General features: G+C 58.2%; 8 protein-coding genes across 8 annotated transcripts in view; all 8 read right to left on the bottom strand.

Annotated features, from left to right (window-relative positions):
• Positions 1-928: 928 nt before the first annotated feature.
• Positions 929-6,841, bottom strand: LSCM1_00844 (uncharacterized protein; the record flags this gene model as incomplete). Its single annotated transcript, XM_067318478.1, has 1 exon — positions 929-6,841. The coding sequence occupies one exon, from the start codon at positions 6,839-6,841 to the stop codon at positions 929-931; it is 5,913 nt and encodes a 1,970-aa protein (XP_067174583.1).
• A 1,877-nt stretch (positions 6,842-8,718) lies between these two features.
• LSCM1_00843 (uncharacterized protein) lies at positions 8,719-9,429 on the bottom strand (the record flags this gene model as incomplete). The annotated part of the gene is made up of 1 exon (XM_067318477.1): positions 8,719-9,429. The coding sequence occupies one exon, from the start codon at positions 9,427-9,429 to the stop codon at positions 8,719-8,721; it is 711 nt and encodes a 236-aa protein (XP_067174582.1).
• A 1,314-nt stretch (positions 9,430-10,743) lies between these two features.
• Positions 10,744-11,241, bottom strand: LSCM1_00842 (uncharacterized protein; the record flags this gene model as incomplete). The annotated part of the gene is made up of 1 exon (XM_067318476.1): positions 10,744-11,241. One exon carries the CDS (start codon positions 11,239-11,241, stop codon positions 10,744-10,746), a length of 498 nt encoding a protein of 165 aa, XP_067174581.1.
• A 458-nt stretch (positions 11,242-11,699) lies between these two features.
• Positions 11,700-13,460, bottom strand: LSCM1_00841 (uncharacterized protein; the record flags this gene model as incomplete). The annotated part of the gene is made up of 1 exon (XM_067318475.1): positions 11,700-13,460. The coding sequence occupies one exon, from the start codon at positions 13,458-13,460 to the stop codon at positions 11,700-11,702; it is 1,761 nt and encodes a 586-aa protein (XP_067174580.1).
• Positions 13,461-13,955: 495 nt separating this feature from the next.
• On the bottom strand, positions 13,956-16,730 carry LSCM1_00840 (uncharacterized protein; the record flags this gene model as incomplete). Its single annotated transcript, XM_067318474.1, has 1 exon — positions 13,956-16,730. The coding sequence occupies one exon, from the start codon at positions 16,728-16,730 to the stop codon at positions 13,956-13,958; it is 2,775 nt and encodes a 924-aa protein (XP_067174579.1).
• Positions 16,731-17,173: 443 nt separating this feature from the next.
• LSCM1_00839 (uncharacterized protein) lies at positions 17,174-18,424 on the bottom strand (the record flags this gene model as incomplete). The annotated part of the gene is made up of 1 exon (XM_067318473.1): positions 17,174-18,424. The coding sequence occupies one exon, from the start codon at positions 18,422-18,424 to the stop codon at positions 17,174-17,176; it is 1,251 nt and encodes a 416-aa protein (XP_067174578.1).
• Positions 18,425-19,024: 600 nt separating this feature from the next.
• LSCM1_00838 (uncharacterized protein) lies at positions 19,025-20,581 on the bottom strand (the record flags this gene model as incomplete). The annotated part of the gene is made up of 1 exon (XM_067318472.1): positions 19,025-20,581. One exon carries the CDS (start codon positions 20,579-20,581, stop codon positions 19,025-19,027), a length of 1,557 nt encoding a protein of 518 aa, XP_067174577.1.
• Positions 20,582-21,860: 1,279 nt separating this feature from the next.
• The window catches only part of LSCM1_00837 (uncharacterized protein), a gene marked incomplete at both ends in the record, with an annotated part of 1,290 nt that continues 1,149 nt past the window's right edge, over positions 21,861-22,001 (bottom strand). The window contains one exon of the mRNA XM_067318471.1: positions 21,861-22,001. This exon is cut by the window's right edge and continues 1,149 nt beyond it. Coding sequence (XP_067174576.1) covers positions 21,861-22,001 — 141 coding nt within the window.

Below are 22,001 nucleotides of genomic sequence, written 5' to 3'. Positions count from 1 at the left end.
TAGTGGCGCACAGGTCTACGAAGTATAACATGCAACAACGCCGCATACGCACTCCGTAAGGCAGTAGAGGAACGATGACCGATGCAGCGGGAGGAGAGGTAGGAGAGAGAGAGGAGGGGGGATGGGAGCGGCTGCTGTGAGCTGCTCTGTTCTGTTTTCTCGCCCCCCACCCTAACGGGGATAGTGGAGTGGGGAGAGAGGTGAGCGCCGCAAATGGTCTGTGTGTATGTGTAGGGGCCCACCGGCCAGCGCAGAAGAGGAAGCGAGGACCCAAAGCGAGGCGGGTGGGCAGGGGGGATATGGGAGGGTGTACATGTTTACATGCGCACTAGAGCGCAAGCGTTGTACAAGGATCGGATGCCACTCACTCGGGGCTCTGAAGTTCAGCCAGAAAACGAGGCCAGCAGGAGCGCCCAGACACCGACAGCTCGCGAGGTGGTAACAGCTGAATTGAATTCCACTCTCATTTCCAGCGTGTGTGTGTGTCTCCCCGCCTTTTTGACCTTTCCTCCACCACCGCTTTTTTTACATTGTTTTCATGCATGCATCGCAACAGCAGAACAGTGGTGCCTTTCGCCAACGCACGAGAGCGGCAGTCACAAAGAAAAACGCACAGAAGGGCATCCCCCCCTGTCCCCTTCTCCTCCTGCCCTATTCACGTAACGCACCCTTCACAAACCCCCGCATCGGCAGCCGAAAGGACGAAGAACGACCCTGCGAGCGGAAAATGAGAGCCATTAGGGAGGGGAGAGAGGGGTGGGGGCCGCGAGGGGTGAGCTTCTTCAACCGGCGCAAGAGACAGAGGTGGCCTCGCATTCTGTTCCAATGAATGTTCTCAGCCATCCGATGCCCGCGTGCCTTGCCCGACGACGTTATATATACTTCGCACACTTTCTTCACAGAGCACTGACCGGCACACCTGGCACGACTAAATGCCCGTCTCGTGTACCCCGCCGCAACGGCGGCCGATGACTTCCACGCCAGCAATCCGGTGCAGTTGCTCCACATACAAGGGAGCCGTGACGTCCAAAGAAAAGATCTTCACATGCTGGCTTGCGATCGTCCAGCCCCAATCATTCAACACATCGCCAGCTCCGCCCGGTTCAAAGCACGCCTCGCGCCGTTGCTGGGCCTCGTACTCGCGCTGTGTCGGTGGGCCGTAGAAGACTCGTTGCTTTCTACCTGGGCAAGCGGCGACGCTGCATCCGCGGCGCGCTGTGAGTCCTTCGCCTTTACTAGCGTGCTCTGCTCCTGGGGCAACAGGGGGTTGGCCAAGAACCTCATTTATGTAGGCAGCAGAAGCCCCCAGTCGCTGCACGATGGCGCGACGCGCATCGTTCGCCTTGGCGGTGGAAGCGACAGCAGCGGCTTTGCATGAGTCAGCACAGGCGCAGTCTCGACTGCCGAATTCTCTTACAGCATCACCATTGGGCCCGCCGTGGACAGCACAGCCGCCTGCAGTAAGGCTGCCCGGGGCGCTACCGTGCGTCATCTCCTTGAACACGACGGCGTCATTGGCGCTGTATGAAAGCATGCGCAGCCGAAGCTTGCGCAAGGTCGCATGGGGTTCTGCAGCAAAGCGCCTTTCCGCCATCATTGCCGGGGTCACGGCTTCCGCAGTTGGAGCGCTGGCCGAAGAAGTTGGCATGCCACCAACAGCAGCAGTCGCCGGCGCTGCAGCGTTCCTTCGCAGTACCTTCATGGGCAGAAACTGGTGCACCACCAACTGCGCACCGCCTTGCAGAATGTGAAAGGGCAACGGCGGCGCTGTCCAGTTCGCGCTGGCCGCAGCCGTCATGGTGGTGACGTCACCCCCCTCGCTCCAGTCCAGACCGCTCTGTTGCAGCTGCTGCTCTTCTTCTTCTGTGGGAAGCGGAGGGTATACAAAGACCTGATGCTGTCGGACGAAGCGAATTGGGTGGGTGCGGCCACTGCTGCGGAAGCACGCCACCCACATTCCTTCGAGAAGATCCTGCAGGGTGATGTTTGCCCGCTGCGCCTCTCGGCGGGACATGAAGAAGGCGAACTTCCATGAAACGGGGGCGAGTTGCTCTTCTTCGATATCCTCGTCGACAACCTCGTCGTTCGTCGAGTGCACCAGTACACCACCAGCGCTAGAGAGCGCAGCTCCACTGAAACCGCTGCCACCGCCTGCTGCGGCGGCCGCGTGATGATGCTCCGAAAGGCTCCGTAGGAGCGTGTGGGCTTCGGTTCTAGTACTGCTGCCGTCGCCCGCTGAGCTAGCGGTGCTCATGGCCGAACTAGAGAAAGGCGAGCCATCGTGGAAGGGTACCGTGCCGCTCACGCGGCCGCTGAGTTCACCGCTAGCGCTAATCAGGGCGTTAGAGCTGGTGATGCGGGCGAGCTGGTGTACTGGCGACGCAGGCACCGCCACTGTTGCAGCGGTGATAGCGGCGAAGGGATTATCGAGAGAAGAGGGGAGGTGTGATACCGGTGAAGCTGTGAGTGGGGCTGCAGCCTGTAACGCCGGCGACAGACCACCGCCGTTGAAGCCGCTGCTGCCGGCCCCGATCAGAATCATGGCACGCGTTGCCGTTACCGATGCCGCCCCGGGGAACTCTGGGGTATCGCGATGCGGCGCCACGGTAGGAGACATGAGAGAAGGGTCGGCGTGGAGGTTAGCTGCTGCGGCGGCACCAGCGGGCCGTGTGCTCATCATTAACCAACGCTGTCGCAGCGCTGCTGCCGCGAGGAGGCGCGGCAGGTGCGCATGGGTTTGCCGCTCCAGCGTGTGGATGAGCACGCTCTTGGAGCGTGTAATCACCATCGCCTCTTCAATGCCTTCGTACCGTTTCGCCAAGGCCTTGGCTACACGCCGCTCTGCACGAATCGCTGCTCTGGAGGAGGATAACGCTGGCGCCGCTACCGAGATGCCGGGAGAACAGTTGGGATGACGAGTGCGGCGTGGGTGAGGCAGCACCGTCCTGCAGCTGCTACCGGCGCTTCCTGCGATGAGTTCTTCGTCAAACTCACTGAACGCAGAGGTGACTGCCGCGCTTTCATCGGTATCGTACCTGTCGACTCCACCGTTAGATCTAGCGCTACCAGTGCCACTGCGACCGGCCCTGCTACGCTTGCCGGTGACGCCGCTGGACATGCACCGCTGCTGTAGCGACGATGCGGCACCGCGCGCGCTTACGCACGCCCGCCACTTCTTATTGCCAATGCCGTACTCGGATGCGACACTTTCACCATCGGCTGGTGAGGGGGGTGCAGTGTGAGTGTGACTCGAGGTGGAGGCAGACGAACACGTGCCTGTTTCACCGCTGGCAATACGGGAGTGCGAGCGCTGGCGACGCGCCGTCGTCGTCGTGCTGTCGCCGGGGATCGCCTGCCTTGCGGACCTACTCTGAGCCCGCCACAGCTTTCGGCTGCGACGGCGGCGACGACGATGATCACCGCTATCGGTGCTACCTTCGCTTTCGTCATCGTCGTCGTCGGTGCTGAGCTCACTCCTCTTATCGGTGCCGTCAAAGGCAAAGGACGCGCCATTCCGATCGCCGTAACCTTCCTCGCTCTCGCCTTCCAGGCTTTCGTCTGTGCCCTCCTCGTCAATGGCAATGCTTGAGGATCTGAAGGAAGAGTCCTCCAGCTCATCCCACTCCCGAAGTGCTGCTTCATCTGCCAACTCGTCCCTGTCCTGCAAAGACGGTACCACTCGTGTAGCGAATACGCCGCTGGATGCTCCCAGTTGCTGCTGCTGCATGCGGCGAAGCTGACGTTGACGAGCCTCAGGCGTCAACTGCCACCAGTACAGTCCTTCCGCATTCGGGCCTGCACCGGATGACGCGACAGCACTGGACGAAGTTGCCACTGCTTGGGGTGTCATCACCAGGAAAGAGGTCGAACCCCTTTGCGGTGGTGCTGGCACCACCATCTGAGCTCGATAGACGTCCATGTTCAACGAAGTTGCTGCCTGCGCGAAAGCACCATCGACAGACGCCTCGCACATGTGCACTTCACCACCGCGGGGCTTCAGCGAGTGCTGCTGTGTCTTGCTTAGGCTTTGAGATGTGAACGCCTCTGCAGCACTGGCTGAGGGTACCGGCCCGCTCGCAAGCTTGAAAGGAACCACGGAGGGCGCCACGTGCTGCGCTGCGAGGACCGGGGTGGTGCTCTTGATGGCCGCATAGGTCGCTGTCTGGTAGAAGTACGTGTTGCTTTTGCCGCAGACTGCGGCGGTAGCCGCGCTCTGCGAAGACGTGTTGGCGCTGGTGCTGCCGTTGCCGAGACGCGGCCGTGTAGCTCCAGCTGTGGCGGCGTTTCGCTGACGGCGTCGCCGCCGCCGCGAACTCTTCGTCGCTTTGGGGCTATGATGGCGCTGGTGCGAGGGGCGGTGACGGCTGTGGCCGCGGTGCCGCTGCGAGCGGTGCCGGCCACCGCCGCCGCCAGTCGAACGCGGACCTCGACTGCGGCTATGCTTCCGTCGCCGCTGGCGAGCTGGCTTGCGCCGCCTCTCGCGGCGGCTGCGGCGAAGCCCGCTGCCTGGCGGCGACAAGCACTGATGTTGCTGCTGCTGCTGCCGTGACAGAGCGTCGTGCCAGTGATTATGACCATGATATTCTGCCGGGGCCAGCTGACTATCACAGAGGGAGCGGCCACCGCGCCAGCGGTGCCGAGAACCGCCCTCAGAACGTACGGCGACCACAGAAGTGTCTGTGAGGTTCACGTCGCCGTCTTGGTCGTCAACCTCAGCCTCGACCTCCGGCAGGTAAATACACACCCGCCGCTCCCGTTTGTCGATCTTTTCGCAACTATTAGTGCGCAGAGGCTCGTCTACTTCCTCCTCTTCGCCGTCTGATGCATTAGCTGAGCGAAGCACCGAAGAAGAGCTGCCGCTCCCCCTCTCACGCGGCTCCGTCAAAGCGTGCGTGTGACTACTGGAGGGTGACGACAACAAAGGCGGACGGCACGCAGCGCTGCACCCCTCCTCGTCAGCGCCAGCTCCGCGTGAGTACAGTCGGTCTTCGGAGTCGCCGAAGCGGTGATGGGTCGGTGGGTACGTCTGCGCTCGGCTGTGAGTCGCGCCCGCCGTCGACGACCCGGACGAGGACCACGCCTGTGATGAGCATGAGCGAGACAGCGATTCAGATGCACCCTCGTCGCCACAAAAGCCGCCAGTGGGATTGCGACGGCGTCGCGATGCCTTCGAAGTGGCTGTGGTCACACCCGAGCGGGAGTCCGGCCTCTGTTGGGGCCGTTCTACCTGCTGTGCCGCGTGCGTGGGACGTTTTTCCGCTGTAGCACACATGTTCCCACTGCGTCTTGACGTCGATGTTGTGGCAGTGGTGCTGCGCCTTGTGCCACGGTGACGGTGCCGGCTGCGTCGGCTTTGGCGGTGCAGACATCGGCCGCTTTTGGTCTCGCTGCTGCCGCCAGTTTGCGTAGTGCTGCTCGCGCTGGTGGTCGCACTACTAACTGTGTTCGTTGATCTTGTCCGGTACGGTGTTGGCGTTGCGACATTCGCTGCTGTTGCAGCTGCGGCCGCCATCCACTGGGCGCGTGCGTGTTGCCGGCGACGCATCAGCACCGTCGCGCAGTCACAGGTGGCGGAGACATCGGATTCACCGAAGATCGTGCCTTGCTCGCGTAAGAGGAGCATGTGCTGCTGCAGCGCCTGCACCTCGAGCTCCTCTTGGCGCGCCAACACCTCCAGAGCCCGTGCGCGTTGAATGAATGCCTGAAAGCCTTGCTTATACATCCACGTGCGCATGCACATGTGGCGCCATACGATGCTGTCGGCACTTGTGATGGCGGCATGCATACGCAGGTTCACTTCGAGCAGTGTGCAGCAGTCCACTTCACTTAAAAAACCGCAGATGTGTAGATACACGTCGCGCGGCAGCACATCAGTGAGAACGCAGATGGGCTCAACCGATGTGAAGGAGGGAGACGACAGGAAGGCACCGTCTTCACTCATCTGACTCGGGCCTCTCCGTCGGCTGGGCCGGCTATCACTAGAGTCTATAGCTGACTTTGTGCCACCTCTTGATGCTACCGATGAAGGGCTGCTGTTGCCTCTGTCGCCTCGGACTCCACGCAAGGCAACGCGATACCTTGCCCATTGCTGTTTTGATGAAAGGCGCGACGCTTTCGAACTTTTTGTTGTCGTTGACGACGCAGAAGTATGAGCAGCTGCTGCAGCGGTTATTGCGACGCGATGCCGATTTCGGTGGGATTTCCACTGCAGCGACCGACGCGCCCAGCGAGCGACCTCGCGGCCTGTGCTGCCGCAGGCTCTCCAAGTGGTGGACTGCGTGTCGGACACCGTGGGAGAAGAGGAGGCGCAGGAGGAAGATGATGAGGCATACGCCACGGAGCGCGTTCCACGTGATAGCGCCTGGTCTCGGGCAATATGGAGTCGCGCTGGAGGTGCGCACCTGTCACCCGTGCTTTGCTGCCACGCCAAGGGTCGCTGCTGCGGCGTTGCACCACTAGCGAACGATGAAAACTCTGCAGAAGGTGAACTCGGCCGCCACAAGGGCGGCCTTCGCATACCGTCTTTTGCCTTGGGATCATCGGTTGCCAGCAGCGTGAGAGAGGAGGCTGTCACCGAAGTCGGCACACCACCGGCGTTGCTGCCCGTCAACGTCGCTGCATGGGTCTTCGCCTCCTGGCTTGGATAAGATGCGGCAGCAGGGGGTGACAGTAATGGAGTGGCATGTGGCGAGGAGGGTTGATGGGGTGCGCTATGTTCCTGGAGGGACTTCTTCTGCGAGAAAGCGTGTGCGGCTGTCTTGGAGGTGAAAGCCGGAGAGCTGGAGCTCCGCCGCTGCGCGTGCGGCGTCGCCTGGCTTCGAAAGCAGGCGCGGCTCCGCATTTTTTTCACGACCGTCACGAAGCCGAAGAGGGAAGTATGTGTGTATGTATGGCGAAGCCGTCTTTCGGATTCGAATTAGGCGCTAAAAAGGCTGTGTCAGTAGCGTTGCACCCGAGACGTAGAGAGAAAGAGAGAGAAAGAGAGAGAAAGAGGGAGAGAGAGAGAGAATGCTCTGCACACCCAAAAAAAATGGCAGAAAGAAACAAAAAAATCGAAGCGAGACGAGAAAAGAAAGAGAGAGGAACGCTGAATATGTGCACTACGGTTCCTTTGAGAAAGTGTATGCGTTGCGCTAGAGCGCGTTTAGTTAAGGTGTTTTCCTGCCCTTTTTCGTTGTTGTTTCGTTTTGCTGCTGCTATGAATGTGTATGTGTGTACGTCAGTGTGATATCCGAACGGAGGCCTTCGTCGGCTCGCATCCCACTCAGGCACGCCTCTGTATCTGCTGCGTCTTTGTGCCCCACTTCCTGCAACTTCTTCCGCAAGGGGTACCCCGAAGCAATGTGTAGAGCGTGCAAGACAAGCACCTGCGTAGCGCAAGGGTGGAGGGTGTCCACGACGAGGGTAACCGTGAGAGCGAACAGAGGAACATATAGAGTACCAAGGCTCCTTTTTTTCAAGACGTGCATTCTGCCCGACAGCACCCGAGCCGAGCCCCACTCTGCCCCCCACACCCGACCGCTCACACAGGAGCCCATTGCGTGGGTGCAAGGCAGCCGGTGCAGACACGCGATGCAGCAGTGCCACAACGCAGTCGCGTGAGCGTGGCAAGTGCCTTAAGCACTTGCCCACCCCCTCGGGGTGCGGCTCAGGTTTCCCCGCGCCGGCGCGGGCAGCGTGAGGGCCGGGTGAGAGCGGTTCGAGCCACGCTGATTACCACATGGGCGGCACGCACGTGTGCGCCGCAGCCGGTCTCGCGGATGCCGCGCTATCCAGGACCTGGCCGCCGACATGAGCGGCCATACACCCCTCTGACCGCCTCCCACGTCGTACGTGCTTGACCCTGTCACCAACAGCGGTCTTTCGACACAGGCAGGAGGTAGGGTGGAGGCGCTTGGCATCCCCGCACAGAGTGAGGCACCGGACCCCCCCCCCCCGAGACACCACACTGAGGTACCTTTCGCCATCCGGGGTGGGTGGTGGTGAAGTGATTCCAAGCGTCCGGGAGCAGTTCTGGAAAGTCATCCTCTTTACCTTTAGCCCGCTTTCACATCTTCATTCACATGCGGCGAGGAGAGAAGGCGTCATCTTAGAAGAATGCCCATGTGTATCACGCCACTCGAGAGGAGTCACAGTCTTCACGCGGATTCGTCTGTGTGGGAGGGAGATGCTGCAATGGTGAGCGAGAGAGGAGAGCGCCAAGGCGACCTTCCCCCTAACCCGATCACCGCCGACAGGGCTTGACAGACTCAAGCGAAGAGGTCTCGACAGCAACAACGCAAATCGCAAGGAAATGAAACAGAAAAGGCATATGCGTTCAAGCATACGTGCTGCGCCTCCTTCGTTTCTGCCCCCCTGTACGCCGGCTTGCGTCACCACAGACGTCTTTTCGCAGGCGCGATGCATAACATCCCGTTAGTACAATGGGTAGGCAGAAAGCGGCCAAAGACAGGATGAGCCCACGACAACAGAGAGAGCGGGAAGGTAGACACGAGCCACAGCAGCGGCAGTCACAACAAGACAGGGACAACTCCATTCACAGAGGGCCGCCAGATGTGCAACGGGGCACGCGTGCATGCCCACGCGCCCAGTCTTGTTCACCCCGATCAGCGGCAGGCAAATGACACCGCCTTTACGGCCACGCCCGAACACAGAGAGGCGTCCGCGGGCGCCACGGGATAGTGAAGCACATTTGGGCATCTGCACGCGCAATGTGCTTCACAGGTACTTCTCATGTAGGTTGAACTCCAGCTCATCGATGGCCGCCTCCTTGCCCTTCTTCTTTGTGTCCTTGACCTCAGGCTCGTCGTCGTCGCTGGAGAGGAGGTCATCAGCATTTTGATTGTTCAGAAGACGCTCCTTTCGAGCCTTACGACGGGCCTCACGGCGGCGCTCGCGCTCCATGCGCTTCTCCTCTGATGCGACGATGTCCTCGATGCGGCGCTTTTCCTTCTCTTTCTCCTCTTCCAAGAAAATGGCGCGCTGCTCGCCTGACATGCTCTGCAGCATCGCCTGATACGCCGCCAGTTCCTCCGCCTGGCGTCGCTTTGCCTCCTCAGCTCGGCGCTGCGCCTCCGCAGCCGCAAGGTGGCGCAAGATTTTCTGCTTCGCCGGTGTCAGCTCACCGGATTCCATTTGCGTCCACTCTTGGTCCTCGTCATAGCGGAGGGTTGCCCGCGTCGTAGCTTCCTCAGCGACCATGCTGTCCACCTGCCTGTGGTATTCTCGCTGCTGGCGCTGGCGGGCCTCGGCCTCGCGGCGCTGAGCCTCCTCGCGGGCGTGCTCCGCTTGCTTGTCCTCGCTCGACTTGCCGCGTTCCTCCAGAATGCGCCTAATATCTTCGGGAGTCATGCCGAGGCGGAGCATGTCCTCCTCTGTCAGCTCCTTCCGCTTTGTTTCTCTCTTGGCATTATTCTTCTTCGGCGCCATCTTTCCTTTTCGGCTTGACTCGTGGCGAATGCGAGGGCCTGAAGGAGTTGGAGGTGGGTAGGTGGGTGGGCTGATGATAACACAGACCTACAAGGTTCACCATAAAAGCGACTTCCAGCGTAAAGAACCGGCGCGCGTGTATGCGTGCAAAAATGGGCGGATGATTGGCAACGCAACGATGTCTGAACCACCGCCCGCCTTTCAAAGGCGTAAAGAGCGCGCGAAAAAGAAGAAACGAACAAATTTACTTTACCTTCTTATTTGCCCCTTTTTTGAGAAGTGCGTCGTGTTTGAATGCGGTGTCAGAATCAGCCGCCCACGTTAGCATAAGTGACCTTTTTTTTTTCGCTCCTGTAAATGTATCCTCTAATTTGCGAAAAGGGTGGCGGAGTTGCGCTGTAATGGCAGCGGGATGGAAGGCAAGACTCTGCGGAGCAGTAGTGGAGTGGAATGAGCCGATGCAACTCTCTCCCTCTTGCGCTGCGTGCGATGCCTGCTTCCCCTCCCTACGTGTATGTGTGCGTGTCGGTGTTGAGGAGCAGAGAAGGTGGGGTGGGGGAAGGAGGTGCTGTGTGCTCTGGGCAACAGCCTCGGCGACTGTGCGGGCGAATCAAAAGGGTGGCAGAGAGAGAGAGAGAACGAAGGCGAAGACGAAAGGGTAAGAGGTGCCATTACGATTGAGAGAGGAGAAGGAGCGAGAGAGCGGGCAACGATGCCGGGGAAGAGCGAAGAGATTGTACAGTCTTGCTATATATATATGTGTGTGTGTGTGTGACTGTCTTCTCACCTGCAGAGTCTCGCTCGTCTTTCCCGAGGAGACACCCACACACAGGCACACATGCGCTCGTGGGAAGGTATGAGAGAGGGTGAGGCAACGAGTGCATTTCTCCTTCGGGTATGATCGTTGCGGCACCGTGTGCTGCCACTCGCCACACACCTGTTGTGCAGACGTGTGGGTGGAATGGGCATGGGCATGAGCGCACGCGCCATGAGCCCTCACCCCTCAGCAGAGATTTTACTGCACCCTTAGTCTCTCGCTTCCTTTGTTCGCTTGGAGCGTGGGCATTTCGAACAGCGAGACGCATCCCCACGACGCGTTCTTTCTTTGAGCATGTGCGGATTCACAAGAATAGCCAAAGAGGGAGAGAAGCGGCCACGGGCACAAGTTCCCACCTTCCTCCTGCACCCTCCTTCCGCTCTGACAAACAGCAGATCCACTGCATGCGAAGGCCACAGAAAAGTCACAGGCGGCATCGGCTGGCGCATCGCCTGAGAGTTCGAGGCACACATCTGCGTCGGCTTCCTTTCCCCCACTCACTGCGGCTGCGCTGGAGCCTTCGCAACTGCCTCTTGCATTATCTTCTGTTGGGCCCCGCGCTGTTCAAAGGCAGCGACGAGGGCTAAGTGCTTTGCTAACGTATCCGCCACACACTGGCGATACGCTAGTGTGGTCTCATAGCACCGTTGGTAGGGAATTGAAAGCCGCGCTTCGTCGGGGGCTGCACTGACGCTGTTGCGATCGGTGCTTGTTCCCGGCAGCGTTGCGGGCGACGACGACGACGCCGCATCGCAATTTGCTGCCGCTGTGGAGCCCTGCAACTGTTGATAGCACTGAAGCACTGCCGCACGACTTGCTTCACAGGGTTTCGCTGTTATTTGAAATGGAGACGCGAGTCGTTGGTGCAGCTGATCCGCCATGATTTGGTTTGATGCCTCCACCTTTTTGAACTCCGATACCGCAGCGACAAGGTGTTGCTCGTCATCGTACCCGTCACCCTGCGCCTTTACGGGGGTCTTTCGATTGGAAAACATCCCTTTTCTCAAAGTATTGAAAACAAGACCCTATTGACAAGCGGCTGACGCTGTGTGAGGTGATGGCCACCGCAGCCCAAACAGCAAAAAAAAAGCTACGAGCTGCAACGATACGCCGCAAGGGATGAGGGGAGACGAAGAGGCGATGGTGTGTGGAGGAAGAAGGTGGCAGAAAAGCGGCAATGAGCGCTGCAGTCTCTCCCTTGCAACGCGATTCGCGTCTCAAGAGGAAGGCGAGGACATTGCTTGCGTTCCTGGGCACTTTGCTCCGTCGGTCTGCGTTCCTCTCTACTTCACCATATCTGCAGTGCCCCCGCAGGGCTCGCCAAATTGTTAGGCTGCAAAGAAAAAGCGAAACAGTGTGTAAGCGTGCTCATCTAACAAAACTGTGGAAGATATGACCGAAGCTCCTGCACAGCCCTCAGGCCAAAAGAGAAAAGTGCCAAGGGAGCATGCTATCATTTCGTGTAGCGTGCTCCGTTTCGCGCACGGCGTCGACGGCCACGCAGCGCGGCGCGCTCGGCCTTCGTCAGCGCCGGCTCCGGTAGGTTGAATGCTCCACGCGGTGGAACTATGCTCCGCTTGTCATTGTAAAAAAAGGGTATCACCTCTGCGGAGTATGGCGAGCGTGCCATGGGGCCTCGCAGCTGGCGGCTGCGAGCTGCCCGCTTGTCGCGCTTCGATACAGTGCGACGAATAGCCTGAAGTCGTGTGCCGTTTCCCGCTTCGCTAATCTTAGTGCCATTGCCGTAACCACTGCCCCAACCATGAAGATGAGGTGCCACAGATGCTTCTTCCACAGTGTGCGCAAAACGCACCGCCTCTTGAAACTCTGGATCGAGCAGCGCCTCTCGCTTGATTCGCTCCATTCGCTCCAAAGAACGCCGCAGTACGGCATCCTTCTGCGCCACCGCATTCAAAAAGTGATTGGACGGGAAAAGGGCACGGTCAAGCATCGCAGCAGGGATACCGACATTGCACGTTTCAACTTTCACTTCATGCGATGCACCCGCTAAGAGAGACGGCTTTTCTAGAGGAAGGTGCATGACTGCTGATTCTTCGTACTGCTCCAGCTGACGGAGCTCATCTTGTGTTATATTATCAAATCGACGCTGCCGAGCCTTTGCAATCGTCGGTGCCAGGTCGATTGGCGGCACATCACCTAGCTCCGTCTCTCGAATAGTATTCGTGATCTCTTGCAGGTAGTGCAGCTGCTGCACATACATGATCTTCTCGTCGAGAAGCAGGCTAGCATGTGCACTCTCGTCGGAAGTCTCTTGGCCACCATTGCTTGAAGCATTTTCGGGCACATCACTGCTTTCTTTCGGCGAAAGCGTTTCCAACGGAGCGTCAGAGAGCAAAGGCAGCAATGTCTCTGAATCCAGTATGCCGACTCCCCAGAGTGCGCGAATATCTTCATCTGGTAGACCTTCTAGCACTGTTAGCCATGCCAGCCTCGACGCTGTAGAGTCTACTTGGGCTGTCGCATCGACACTGTCATTGGGAGAGCCTTGTGGGGAGCAGCGTTCACTGGTGAGCTTCTCGCGCTCCTCTGTCCATTGTGCATGCATGCGCTGCAGCACTTCCATCAAATGGGCCCTTTGCTCTGGTGACAACGAGAAAGCTAACTCCATGTAGCGCAGAGTATCAGTTGCATTCCTGCTCTTTCGAAGAACGTCATCGGCATCCTTGAATCGTCTCTCTTGAAGGAGAAAAGACCGCTGCGCAACCCCATCAACAACTTCTTTACCGAGGCGAAAAGCATCATTGGGTTTGTTCAGACGTGAGTACTCCTTCTGGATGAGATTTGTGAGAAAGTTTTCGCGTGTTTGCCGCCGAGCTGGTTCGATCCCCGATCGGATCCAGTCTTGCTCTTTTTGCTCTTTCACCAGTTTTTCCCACTGCCGCTCTTTGTCTACTTGTTTGGCCTTCTCCACATTGAGACTATTCTGCTCTCGCAGCGCGGCTAATTCAGCACGGATCTTGTCGAGGGACGTCGTAGCAGGCGCAGCTATCATTCCACTGCTCCGAAGGCTTGATACATCAGGGTCTAACCGAGAGGCTTCCTGAACCATACCTTGCAGATCCGTTCGGTTCGAGTCAAGAGCGTCTGCCTCATTCGCAGATTGGGACTGCAGCTGGCGTCGGCGAGCATGACGTTTTGCAGAAACAAGGAAGCCGCGAGCGACTCCATGAGTGCTCTTTTCGAATCTCCTCATTAGTCAATGGAGCAAGAGGTTAGCAAACCACTGCTCTTCTTTGAAGTGGGCAAGCAGGGGAAAAGTTTGATATACCTAAAAGGATGACTAAGCACACCTAAATATGGATCAAGATCGTGGGAAAAATAAAAGCTATGCGCAACAAATGCGTTGCAATGAATGTTTTTTGTTTGTTTGTTTGGGATAGAATAGGGGCAAACATGGCGGAACAGAAGGGAACGAAAAAGGTTGAGCTCGACAAACAGCATCCCCAGGGCACACATGAAGACAAAGAAACATCTTCCAAAAAAAATGAGTGAGAGGGTTGGGGACTGGCGATAATGATACGCTTTCAGAGCCGCATAGGCGAACAAAACAAAAAGCAGCAGGGCCAAGTGTAATGGACAGCACCTCAGCTTCTTTTCGGTTTTGAAAGAAAAGAAACGTGCAAACTCTGTGAGGCTCAGAGCTCAAGTCAAAGTAAAAAAAGACTAAATAGATAAGAACAGGAGCGGCTTACTCGCCTAATACATGCTCTTCTGCACGAGTGAGCATCGTGTAAAAATCATCTCTGCCACACACCAAGTCGCGAAGGGTCGAGACGGCAATCAACGCTGTACGTCCACAAGGATCATTCTTTTGCACCATCTCCGCGCAAGTACGCTGTAAAATCTCCAACGCGCTCAGCCACGCTTTAGTGAAGACGAGCGAGTGATAGGGTGCCGCGTCTCGGTTCAAGACGCGCTCGCCGTCTTCCCGGCGAAGCCAAAGAGGGGCCACACCACACCATGTACGCATCACTTCCACCACAGAAGTCCATGCCGCCTTCCGGACAGAGAGATTGGGGTGACGTGAACAAACAGCAAAAAAGAAATCAAAGTTCTTCTCAGAGAGCTCTGCAGCGACATGCCTGACATTTGTAATGCCTTGAAAAATAGTCGTGAGAGAGTCAAGAATGGCGCACGGAGTATACGGATCCTCTTCTTGGAAAAAGGTAAAATGATCTGCATCAAGCTTATTCAAGAAAACCGCCACAAAAGCTCCCGCTACGTCCCCAAGTAAGTTGCTGTAGTGCTTTGGAAACGTATGATTTTGGCGCTCTACGACTGCATTTCCCCAACGGCGAGTGCACTTGCCCTCGGTCACTACAACAGACTTTCTACGATAACTTGACAGCTCGTGCGTCGGAATGGGCGGGTAAACACGTTTCGGCTTCTTGGAGACGGAGACTTGCTCGCTTCCTGTCATTCTGCTAGCAGCAGGCGCCGGCTCCACCTCCACTTGTGACAAGACAGAAGCTGCTTTGCCGATTGCTTTTATGAGTTCTGTCCGTTGGTAAATTCCGTAATTGCTCCGATACACCATCCCACTCAATTGGCTTAGAGCCAGAGGGGGATTCAGCACGATGAGGTCGATCATAATCTCGTAGCGCAGGTGCATCAAATGCTGCTTTTGATCTTCAGGGACATGAATAGTCAGGGAAATGAGAGTGGGCAAGAGAACAACAACAAGTGGGCCTGTTTCTCTGCTGACGGCATTGAAAAGATCAGAGCCGATGTGCCGGCGAAGCTTGGCGAATGCATCTGAAAGCCCTCGCAAACCACTTTCAGCAGCTTCCTGTATCTCGTGCAGTTGTGCATTGGGGCTTCGCCCTACACCTACCAGTGCGTTGTAGCACTCCCGAATGCTACTGAGGATGGACACGTGTTCATCCAATTCGTCTTTCATGCACTTCTGCTGGCCAAAGGACGGAAGGGGAGCTTCTGCCGAGTCGAATTGGAGTATCGGCGCTGGTGTGCCAATACTCTTCGCTGCAACTGAGGTCTCCTCTCTGCGCTGATTCTGCCCTACAAAGAAATGATATTCCTCATCTGGATCCAGAGGAAATGACTCCGCTAGCGAAGACGCTCGTACCACCACACCTGCTACTGCAGTAGGCGAGTTTTTCATCTGTGCCACAGTGCTCAGTGTGGCAACGTACTGTGAAGTACCTGGCTCCTCTTTCATCCACTCGCTGAGAGCGGCGGAGAACTTTGCATCCTGCAACAAAGGAGGGATGCCGTTGGCACTTGTCACAAAAAGTGCTGCGTAGGCGGCAGCAACAGTCATGGCGCCGTTTCGCAACTCAGGGCCGCGTGTACTATCGAGGCGAATTGTCACACCGGTGAGAAGGGCTCCGACAAATGCATCAGGAAACTTGCCTTCGGCAGACTTTTCCGTGTGCAAATACAGAAGTGCGTACATTACTGGGTGAAGAAGTCGAATATTCAGACTCAAATCTGCGGAGGTGACAAACTCTTTGTTTTCCCACTTCTGGAAAAGTTTGGCAAAGCACTTCTGCTCCCGGTGAGTAAGCTTGTTTTCCGCATCGGCAGTACCTGCTACGGTAGGGAGAACATCTCTGATAATAGTGCGTGCAGTTGTGCGTGTTGGCCCCGAAACGGACAGCTGATGTACGAAAATGGTGTCGAACGTATTGCTCGCCAGCTGAGTCGAGCTGCCGCCAGACTGAGAGTTTATCACTGAGCTAATAGCACCGAGGATGGCTGCTTTTATCCCAGACCGCTTCTCAATTAATTGAAAAAGTAGCGAATTCCAGTGATGCCATAGGCCAGATACCTCTGTACACCTCTGCGATTTTAGAGAAAAATGCGCCTGCTTGCTCGCATCGAAAGCACCTTCCATCAAGTGAGCAAACCGCTGAAAAAAATGGTCTCCATCAAAGAGGTGCTTTGGCAACGCTCCGAAACGCTGTATCATAATGTCACTTTTCCCGCGCCGGAGCAGTGAAACCGTTAGCACTTTCAAAACATGTAACAAGTCATCCGTGTTAACTTGTACTGCTTCACCGTTGTTTGTATGCTGTGCTTTTGAAAAGTTGAGGAGCAGGATGGTGTCACAAAGGCGTTCCCAATAAAGCGTGGCGTCAAAAAGAAACGTAGCGCATCGATTTTCGGCAACTACGTTGGCCAGGCGCTCAGGAAACGAAACCAGCTGCGTGCACTCATGTTCAGTGATTTGGTCTTGCACAATGGATGCGCTCGAATCAATACTAGCAGCGATAGCGAGGATACGCATACCCACGGGCGTGGTGCATGCGTATTTTTGAAATCTGCCGTTATCACTTTGTACAGACACACAGACGGGCTCATTCATCTTCAGCTTTTCACTAAGCTGCATAAGAACATCGGCAGAACGATCATCACCTCGATCGGAGAGGGTTTTGACGGTATTTCTTGCTTCCTTTAACTCATGCAGCACGTGCCGCTCGATCGATGTGAAGTCGGCCATGATGGCACCGAAGGCGAAAAATGAGGGAGAAATGTATCCCCAGCCTTTGATTAGATTCTGTTTCGAGAAGACAGAAAAGGGGAGGGGCGGGGGGAATTTGGGTCGTTTTGCATCTTGCGCTAGGCCGGGGCCCGTGCCCCGGTGGGCAGCGCGCCGTTGCCTCCCGGCCTCGGCGAGCGGGGAGGCCCCGGGGCGGGGGGGGCCTGGGCGCGGCCCACGGTGGCGGCGGCCTGGGGCTGGCCGGCGCCAGTCGCTGGCAAGGGCTGAGGAGGGGTCGGGGGCGGGCGAGAGGGGGCTCGGGGTGGGGCGCCAGGGAGAAGGGTTGGCGCTGGCGGAGGGGGCACCAGGAACCCCACGGCCGCAGCGGCTAGCGCGCGCCCTCGCGGGCGCTTTCGTGCCAGGGTGCCGCGCGGAAGCTGCTTTTATTTAATTACTCGTAGTGCTTACTCCTGTTGAACGCTGCGCTGCTCCTCCTTGGCGGGGGTTCGAATGGCGTTGGACAAGACAAGCGTGCCCTCGCCGGCGGCATGCAGGTTGAAGCCATGCCGCTCAGTGACGCGGCGCTGCACGCCCATAACGCATGTAGCGTGCGCCACGAAAATGCAGATGGTTGCCTCCACCGTCCACTTGGTCTTGTGTGACGGCTGTGCGACGACAATGAAGCGGTTGGCTGGGATGGCAGAAATGAGCGCTGGGGCAATGGCGCTCTTCTTCTGCTCGACGTTCGTGTTGTTCTTGACAGACAGCTGCAGCGCGATGGTGTGCATCGAGCGGCGCGGCTGGCTATCACCCCAGGACGGTAGCGGAATGCGCCGCGCAAAGTTTACCCGACTATCTGCCGCAACAGTGCTGTCGACTGTATCATCAGCGAAGTGGAGGGCAAGCAGCTTGCGCAGCGCCGTCTGCATCTCCGGTAGGGTGGGGCAGCAAGTCAGCTCGGCTGGCATCAGCCGGAAGCAGCTGCGGAAGATCGGCCGGGGATTGGCGGCGAGGTCTTCGAAAATACGCTCTGTGATGCGGGAGACAAGGGGGTTCACTATAATCGTGTGCGGCGGCAGCGCGTCAGCTTCTGTCAGCAGCGCTGCGTCACCTGTCCCGGGCGGTGCAGTCGCGCCTACCGCCTCTGTGGCAGGGTTCGGGGCGGCGTGGCACGTGGGGCACGTCACCATGGCATTCACGGTTGGAACGTTGAGGAAGAGGTACCCTTTGCAGCCAGTCTCTAGCGGCGCAAACCATTCGGTGCGTCGCTGTGTCGTGCTCTGGAGCGGGCGGCGGCCTGGCGTGCTTTCAGCATCACCGTCCGCCGGCGAGTCTCCGTTGGCCACCTCGCCCTCCACGCGCGGTCGCTTCGCTCCATTGAACCTGTTTCCGTACGCTTCCTGCTTGACACAAGCCGCCAATTCTGCCGCAAGGAGGCTCGACAGCGAGGCGGATGGCTGGGGAACGGTTGCGTCGACCTGGCCGCTGCCCGTGCTGCCGGAAGTTGTGTCGTTGCTCTGGACGAACGCCTCATGCGCGGCCTCGAGGTCAGAAGTGAGAGTAGACAGGTACAGTTGTGCCTCCCGTTGCGCGCGCCGCTCCTGCTGGGGGTTCACCGTGAAGAACAGCCCAGCGAGTTGGTTGTGGGGCAGGAGCATCTGGCCTTGCCGATGCTTGTGGAAGCGGGGCTTGTTGTCTCGGTAGCTGCGCTTCATGGCAGATACTGACTTCCCGAGTGGGTGCGAGAGCGGATCGGGTCAGCTGGGCTTGACGGAGGGAACGCTTTGATGGCGTCTTCGCGTTGATTTCCTGTGGAGCGTTACTGGTGCGGGCATGACAGTGGAGCGAGAGGAGGTAAAGCTTGATGGGGAGGCTACAATTCTGGTGGTGGTGGTGGGGAGCAGCCGACCAAAGGAGCCGCGCTTTCAGTTGCACAGGGTCTGTCGTGGGCACCACACGCTTTACGGGCGCACGGACCTTTGTGCCGGGGGATGCGTGGCGAAGAGTCCAGTTCCGTTCTCCTCCCCCCTCTCTCTTCCGTTTCGCTCTTCACGTGAGACGTATCTACTGTGCCTTGAATGACGTGCGCATGCGACCACCCACGACGGCAGCGCGATGGCGCTCCTGGAGCACCACAGCGCGAAAAAAAAATAAAGCGCTCAAAATGCTAAGAGGCACATAAGCTATCCGTCAAGGCAACAGATTAGTAAGGATATCGTGTGCACACAGAGGGATTGGGGGTTGGGGTTGGGGTTGGGACAGCCACGCAAGCATGCAGAGACACAAGCGGCGCCTCTCTCGCGGCGAAGCGCACGCTATGGCGTCTTCGTTGCTGCTGTCGCAGTGACCTGTGCCATGGACTGGGCGAGCCCGCCTTGCCGCTCCGCTTCCATCTCTCTTGACGCCGCTACCTGCAGCTTCGAGATCCACCTGTGGTTCACGCACGCCGCATTGTACACACGCAGACACACGTAGAAGAGCACCAACGCTAGAAGCGGCCCCGCGCTCAACGTGTAGTGGAAACAAACGTAGATAACAGGGTAGCTGCAGGTGAAGAAGAGCATGTGGAGAAGCCACTGCGTCACTTGAAACATGATGGTGGTGGGCAGGCGACCCTCGCCAAAGAGAAGAACGAGGCGCGCGAGGAGGCCCTTGCGGCCACCTGGTGGGTGAGCCATCAGCCACGCATAGGAGGTCATGCGCTCGGTCGGGTCCAGCCGCTCCGCATCGCTCCTTGTGGAACCAGTGGGCTGCAGGAACTCACTCTTCTGCCTCTCCAGCTTTGCCAGGCGCTTTTTCCAGCGCCACGCGCGCCCGCGCATGCGGCATTCGTTGAAGGTGTGGTAAAATATCTGCCAGACACAGAACATGATAAAGTGGAGCCGCAGGAGGTTTCCGTATGTAACGGCGCGCCGCAGGTCATAGCAGAGCGTGCCGTAGCCGCAGAGGGCCTCCAGCTGGTGTGTGGCAGCGTACTGAATGAAGTGCCGTTGCTGCTGCTTCGCCGTGAGACTCGAAAAGACGGATGAGATCAGCCGCGCCGGGCCGCGATGGGTGCCACCCACCTGCGTGGCGCTGTCTGCCGCTGCCCGTGACGCGTCACTCACGTTGTACACAAGCGTGCGCACGCTTGGCAGCAGGCTGTCGACGGAGACGTTGAACTGCGTTGCGAGCCTGGTGAGGTGCTCGTAAAGCTTTCCGGCATCCATGCTTTCGATCTCGCGCCGCACTGACGTGAACAGGCGGTGCAGCAACAGGCTCTGGACGATGCCGGGAGCTAGGTGTATGTAGCAGGAGGACATGCGGTCGAAGGAGTGAAACAAGAGCGCATTGCGCCACATGAGGATCGCCCCAAGTAGGGGGCCGAAGGTGCCGGCCAGTAGCGTGAAGAAGAGCAGGAAGGAGGAGATGACCTCAGCCTCCGTGAGGTATGCCACCACATAGCCGCATGTCAGAATCTCGAACGAGATCGGCAGGTACATGCCGTCAAAGCGAAACTTGCGAGCGACTGGGGGAACGATGAGGCGAGCCCACGACGCCCCGCTGATCGGTGATCCTGCAAGGATGGGGTGCTGCCACGTCTGGTTTCTTCCCACGGAAATGGTGGTGCGCATCGCCGCACTGGACGCGTTGTCGCTGTGGCTGTGCAGCCACCTCCATGATGGCATGTGCGAGGACCACGAGATGATGGGCTGCTCCGACCATTTCACATCGACGAGCCACCATAGCAGAAAGCACAGCAGCACCAAGTTGTGGAAGTAGCAGTAGTCGAGAAAGAAATAGTGAAATCCTTGCAAGCGGTATGTAATGTACTTGTACGACGTGAAGGTCAGCAGGCCGACCACGTACGCCCAGGTGATGATGTCCACCATGTGACACGAACCCCCCCCTCCAAGGCGAGGGAGGCGAAGAGAGAGCGATGGATGTCAGCCGCGCCACCCTGGACTTGCTTCGGGTTCGGCAACTTCAGTGGCGCCGAGGACGCCGGCCGGTCATACACATACGGGCATGTCGATATGTCGAAGTACGACGCCGCAATGAGCCCCACGTAAAGGAGGGTTATGGAGCAACTGATGAAGTACTGACCCTTTGAGAAGTGGCGATCCATGGCGCAGGGGCTGCGGCCGCGTCGTCTCACAGGCTGCCCACAGGCATAGAGAGCGCGCACGACAGGAGGGGCGGGGCCGAGGGGGGGCGCAGAACGTTCGCCAAACAGACGAAAAGTGGATTGACAGAACGCGAGGACAACAACGAAGAGGTCCGATACATGCAGCTGTCTGGGCTGGGTGCCACGCCTATGATGGCATATTGCGCATGCGCACGTTCGATGCGTGTATAACGGAGGAAGAGGGAGGGGGGAGGAGGCGTGCAGTGTAGGCTTGTATGGATGTGCCCGTGTGCGTGTGTGTGTGAAGCTGGGGTGCGACCGCGCACAATGAGACCAGTGAGTGAATCAGCGGCGAGGCGGGGAAATGTGGAGAGAAGCAGGAGTGAGTGGGGACGTGGGCGTGCATGCATCGTGGATGGTGCCGCCCATGTCTGGTAGAGACATGGCGCAACGCAGGGCGCACAGTACCTCGCATCACTTCTTCGCTGCCGAGTCTTCTAAGCAGGGTCGCGCTAGAGCACGTCGGTGGTGTTCAAGGAACCCCTTCCAGTCCATCTCGGGCACCCGCGATGCCATGTCCCCTTGCGACACAGCATCACATACACCTTTTCTGCTCTGTTCCGATACTCCTTCCCGCAATTTCTTCATCGGCCACCCGCTTTAGTCGAAACGCCATCGAGGCCGACGCACTGAGCGTACGCGCGCTCTATTCCGTTTGGTTTCCGATGCACTTCTAATGTACCCCCCCCCCCCCCAGCGCTTCCTCCGTGACCCCGGCTGCGGCACGTGCGTCAGCGGAGGGAAGGGGCACCGAGGCTGAGTCGGCAGTGGGCGCCTACGGCGCCCATTGAGAGCGAGAGACACACACATCAAAGTGCGGTGACGATTTCAAAGACCCACTCGCTTGCCAGGCGCAAGGAGTGGGAGAGGGAGAAAAGATCGGGAGATGCACGGACAGGCATCCCACGCCGACGCGCGCAACAACAGACCAGCAGCGCTTCGCGTCTCGGACCGTTTGTGTCGTTGCTACCAGGAGCTCGTTCTCACGCGGCGGCGCAATATACGCTCAGCATGACGATCGCGAAGGCAACGAGAAACCCAAGCCCCAGCTTCACCGTCGCCGCCGGCACCAACGCTGACTCCATCACGAGGACGAGAAATGACACAAGCGCGACAGTCGCGGT

The sequence above is a fragment of the Leishmania martiniquensis genome, chromosome 35 (genome assembly GCF_017916325.1).
Source record: "Leishmania martiniquensis isolate LSCM1 chromosome 35, whole genome shotgun sequence".
Taxonomy (NCBI): Eukaryota; Euglenozoa; class Kinetoplastea; order Trypanosomatida; family Trypanosomatidae; genus Leishmania; species Leishmania martiniquensis.
This window is presented reverse-complemented; position numbering and strand designations above follow the sequence as displayed.